The 4,953-nt window shown below is 41.3% G+C and overlaps 1 protein-coding gene across 2 annotated transcripts in view; it reads right to left on the bottom strand.

Moving 5' to 3' along the window:
* Nucleotides 1-4,953, bottom strand: part of LOC106811622 (protein turtle homolog A-like) — a 138,482-nt gene that overhangs the window by 11,676 nt on the left and 121,853 nt on the right. For both annotated transcript variants that reach the window (XM_014815326.1, XM_014815332.1), the window contains exons 8-11: nt 4,218-4,381; nt 2,923-3,046; nt 2,555-2,742; nt 940-1,033 (exon numbers count right to left, since the gene is read on the bottom strand). In XM_014815326.1, coding sequence (XP_014670812.1) covers nt 940-1,033; nt 2,555-2,742; nt 2,923-3,046; nt 4,218-4,381 — 570 coding nt within the window. The remainder of the gene's footprint in view (nt 1-939; nt 1,034-2,554; nt 2,743-2,922; nt 3,047-4,217; nt 4,382-4,953) is intronic.

Raw genomic sequence — 4,953 nt, 5'->3', positions numbered from 1 at the left:
AAAACAAAGCAAACACGTGTAACTGAGTAAGTTAATAATTCGCTTGATGAATCTGCTTTTGTTTTATGGTGCGAACTAAAGAAGTTATTGTCACAAGTCTCTTTAAGCTTAGCCCTAAAAATTGGCTTCACCGCTTGTATGCATGTTGTCTAGAGTTCCTCTAATGAGTTTCTAACAGCAAGAGTTAATAAATGGTATTATATTAACTTAAAAATCTTTTGGTGGATAAAATATCAAGAATATATTATATATATATGTATATAACATTGTTATAGCCGTTAAACGCACTCATTTATTGATAATGACGTCACATGAAATCCAGCTAGACAGATGGCTATGAGGAAACGCTTGCAGTCTGTAAACGCCTAATTGCATGCCATCACCACACTTACGCAGTCAACCTGCTGCCCCACAGGTCTACCTTCTATTATTGCAAAGAGAAGCATCCCGTTCAATGCGCGCTACACACACGAAATGTGTGACGACTAACGACATTTCTGTCAAGAACAGTCTTTATTCAATTTCGAGAGAAAATCTAGTTGCCCTCGCATCGCAAAAAATCTCACGCAGAAACACGGTCGACGCTTCGTCCTTTCTGTGCGGGGAGTGTCTAGGGCACACCGAGATAAGTTAACAGCGAGCATGCAGTGTCAGCACTCATCGTGCACAATAATCGACCCTTACCGCACTATATGTGAAGTGTCTACTCGCAGCATCAACACTTGCAGCTGAAAGTTGCCATTTCCCAATACTAGCTTCACGCGTGGCGATGCCCCGTGTGAATGTGAATGCCCGAAAATTGACGATCTGTCGACGTACGCGCTCATGTGTGTGTGTGTGCGTGCGTGTGTGTTTGTGTGTATGTGTGTGCGTGTGTTGTGTGTGTGTGCGTGCGTGCGTATGAGTGTGTTAGTATCACATGCTTGAAGGCTTACATACCTTTAACTGCTACCAATATAGGGTCAGATGTTCCGGCAGTCCCAACTTCGTTATATGGGGTGCATGCATATTTTCCTTCATTAGACTTGTCCGCCTATGAAATGGATGAGCGTATTAACTAACTGTAGGTTACTGCCAGATCCATAACAACAAGTGGAGAGTGGAGCGGGCAGCAAGGGGATGGTCTGTAGCAGGGCTGTAACCTCACACAGTGACTTCCAGCAACATTGCATATTAGTGATTCACTCCGCAATTCTTCAGCCTCTAACGAGGACTACAATTCGGGAACGACAAGCAAAATAGAGGTTTGCGAAGACTGCATCGTTTTTTTTCACTCGTGTTCTGTTATTGATCCTGGCACGTGACTAATGGCCCTGATTCCTTCTACCCGGGGTCCTAATGAATTTGCTTGAGTGGTCAGTCGTACAATCTGGCAGACCATCATCACCTTTACTTTTATAATTAGTTCAAATTTGTTTATTAAAGGAATAATATAGGTCCATTGATTATGCAATGTTGACGAATGCTAGAGTACACTGGCACCGTTGATGTAGTTTAATAAGTACATTAGCTTATAGCGCACAAACGCGTATTAGTTTGTCAATATCACTGCTGGTTAGCTAAGAAATGTCTAATGAAATCCGTAGTTCCAAAAATCAGTTGTATTACAGTTTCAAACGCTGCCGCGAAGCGGGTGTGTTGATACAGATTTATAGCTGCCACCGGACATTTCGCACGATGCTCGCGTGCATGCTGATTATCAGTGATTTCGAAACAGATGGACGCTCCGTGATAAGAAAACTTTTTTGTCAGGGCCTGGTCCAGTGCGTCCGTTATTAGTACGTGTGTTTTTTTTACTCTATTTCCATGTTTAGTCCATGGCCGTGATTACACCGCTGACACCTCCGTTTCATCTGGCGTCCAAAACATACGGGCTGCACAAATGTTTACGTCATCGCTTGACTCCTGGATGACATTTACGGCACGTAAATGATACGTTGATACATATCAACAACCGATTTCAAGTCTTGCTTGTAATGTAACCAGCAGTGATATTGGACAAACTAATATGCGTTTGGCTATAAGGTAATGTACTTATTAACTACACAAGGTGTCAGTTACTCTAGCATTCGTCAACATTGCATAATCAATGGACCTATTATTCCTTTAATTGTCTCTTCCTATTTTTGCATGCACTGCATGCACTGAGCAATGTGGAATGCCTCTCGTAAAGACATTTGATTAAACAGTTTTTTTTCGAGAAATCTTTATTCCTACAAATACAACAGTGGTTAGATTACCTGCATTATTTAGAACCAGAAACCAAGCAGCTAAGCTACTTCCAAATTGAACGTAAACGTTCCGTTCTCTGCACGTTTCGCTGCTAATGCTATATGTATGCTACTTACAACACGAATCTACATCAACATCGTTGTTTTTGAGCTCCACATTTGTGCACGTAATGTTATTTGAAATAATTAAAATTAGTGATCATACCAAACTCAGTACCTCGCTAGGATATTTACGTTTGCAAAATATAATAGACTCATCTCGCCTAATATTCAGAGAATACATAGTTTCTATCAATACGACCACTTCATATAATTCTGTCTACCTTTTCGATGAGCAGCGATCCATTCCTGAGTACTTTAATACCATCGATTCCTTCACTGATGACACGCAGGTCCTTGAACCAGGTGACAAACTGGACAGGTGGATGGGCCTTGATATGACAACGTACGACACCCGGTAGCCCCTTCGGCAAATACTGAGGGCTTTCTGTCATTGTAACTCGAGCTGAGTCTGAGAAAAAGTATGAAGTACTCGTCACAAATTACGCGAAATTGCCGAGTAACATTCTTTAATTTGGACCCCTTGATCTATAGCTGCAGAGAGTTTTAAGATATTCTATTCAACATCTGTCATTTGGTCATCGGATATCCCCATGAGCTTCATCCTGCACTCGTGTAGAAGGGTACTCACATCTGATATCTAGCCAGGCACCGGCCTCAACTGGGAGACCAATGCCATTGCTTGCTCGACAGCTGTAACTGCCAGTATCGTCATCTGATGCAGGGTTGATGACCAGTGCGCCGTCAGGTTTCACCTGTACCGCAGCGAAATTGATACACATTTAATCAAGTGTGAATAATATAGATTATTCCCCAATCTCTATTATTCTCGATTATCTCTATTATTCACTTCTGATTTAATCAATATTTTATCAAGTAATTGCAACCCTAATCAACGTTTTCTTCTCAGACGCTCTAGTACATAATTAACTCTGCTCGATCTGAAAACGTGGAAAACGGAGATAGGACGAGGGGCAATGAATCGTAGAACAAGGACAAAAACTATCTAAGTCACATAATCAGCTATAACCCGCGATTCTGTTGGAGTGTGCTGCCACCTATTGCATGTATTATTATCAGGAGTGTATAATATTGAGATATCTATATATTTATATTATACACTCCTGTTATTATTACATATTTCCCGTTTCAGTGCCTTCCTACTACAACCCAGTGAAGATCTATCGGTGGGCCACGCTTCGATAAGTAACAATAGTATGAGAATAAAAAGAGAAGATAAGGATATTACAGGTACAGTCATCATTCGACAATATAAGAAACCCTTGCGAATCTAGCGCTATAAAACCCTTGCGTTGTCCACATGCGTTAGACGCAAGATGCTTATAATAATCTTTAAGCATAAACATGGATGATGACACAAAATAGATTGCGCAGTATTTAACTATTCACTTATATTTTCAATGAAATTATGTACAATTTCCGTCCATTGTACGTTGATTTTTACTACTAAATATTATTTGGCATACACAAGCAATTTTTAAAATTTAGCTTTCATTGTTTGTCATTGACAGTAAACAGCCTGAAAACCAACTCCCAGTTTCACTTATAATAACGCTGATTCCTGGATATAGAACACATGAGAAATGGTACCGCCGAGCACACTCAACACATCTGTTGGTGACATGACTCTAAATTAAAATACATCAATTACCACCAGCTTGGTTATGCCCAAGTATTCATTCATATTAGCAGGAGCCCATTGTGAACTTTTCTAATGAGCATTTGCAATTTAATAGGTGTCAGCAATTAACGAGGTGCCAAACGCCGCCCGCACACTCGTACTGCTATATTAATCTCATGCTATGTAAACGCCGCATGCATACGAGCGTAACTGTACACGCGTGCTGGTCAACCTGCTAACTATACACGCGTGCTGGTCAACCACGCCCCGTATATGCAACTTACAGTGATTCTGGACTTCAGGCCGTGCACTTCTTCGAGAGAGTGTCCATTAACGAACCACTGGTATGTGATATTGGAAGGGTGCCCGGCCGCCTTACAGTTCAGAATTGCAGTCTGTCCTGTCTGCACCGAACGATTCCGTGGCGCTTCTGAGATGTACGGAGGACCTATATAAATAGAACGATGACAATTAAAGGGGGTCGCACACCAGCCGATTTTTCACGCGATTTGATCGGCCCGATAAAAATCAGCCGATATCGGGTAGGTGTGCGCGTTCATTTGTAGACGATTTTACTTACGATTATTTTTATCGGGTGATCGTTCCAAATCAAACATGTTTGATTTTGAACCGATTATTTTGAAGCAATTTTGTGTAATCCGACAAGATTTTGTGGTGTGCGCGTGAACTCAGGAAAATCGTCTACGATAAATATTGAACAGCCAATAGCTGAACGTGCCCGTGTCACATGACATTTACATTTTATCGTAGGTTTATTATGACATCACATTTTATCGTAGGTGTGCGGGTGTTTATCGGAAGGCGTCGCGCTGAGCCGATTTTACAAACGATGAAGAGATCTTTTAATCGAACCGATTTTTGGGTAGGTGTGCGACGGCCTTAAGCTACAGGGACGCGCGCTCTACAAACGCAGTGCTGGCAGCATGCCTGGAGGCATATATATAAGCCTGTAGCTTATCACTCTCAATATTTCCGGACTTAAACAAATATGTATATATA

Source organism: Priapulus caudatus, unplaced genomic scaffold (assembly GCF_000485595.1).
Source record: "Priapulus caudatus unplaced genomic scaffold, Priapulus_caudatus-5.0.1 Scaffold19, whole genome shotgun sequence".
Classification (NCBI taxonomy): domain Eukaryota; kingdom Metazoa; phylum Priapulida; class Priapulimorpha; order Priapulimorphida; family Priapulidae; genus Priapulus; species Priapulus caudatus.
The sequence above is the reverse complement of the archived record's forward strand: the minus strand, read 5'-3'. Positions and strand labels throughout refer to the sequence as shown.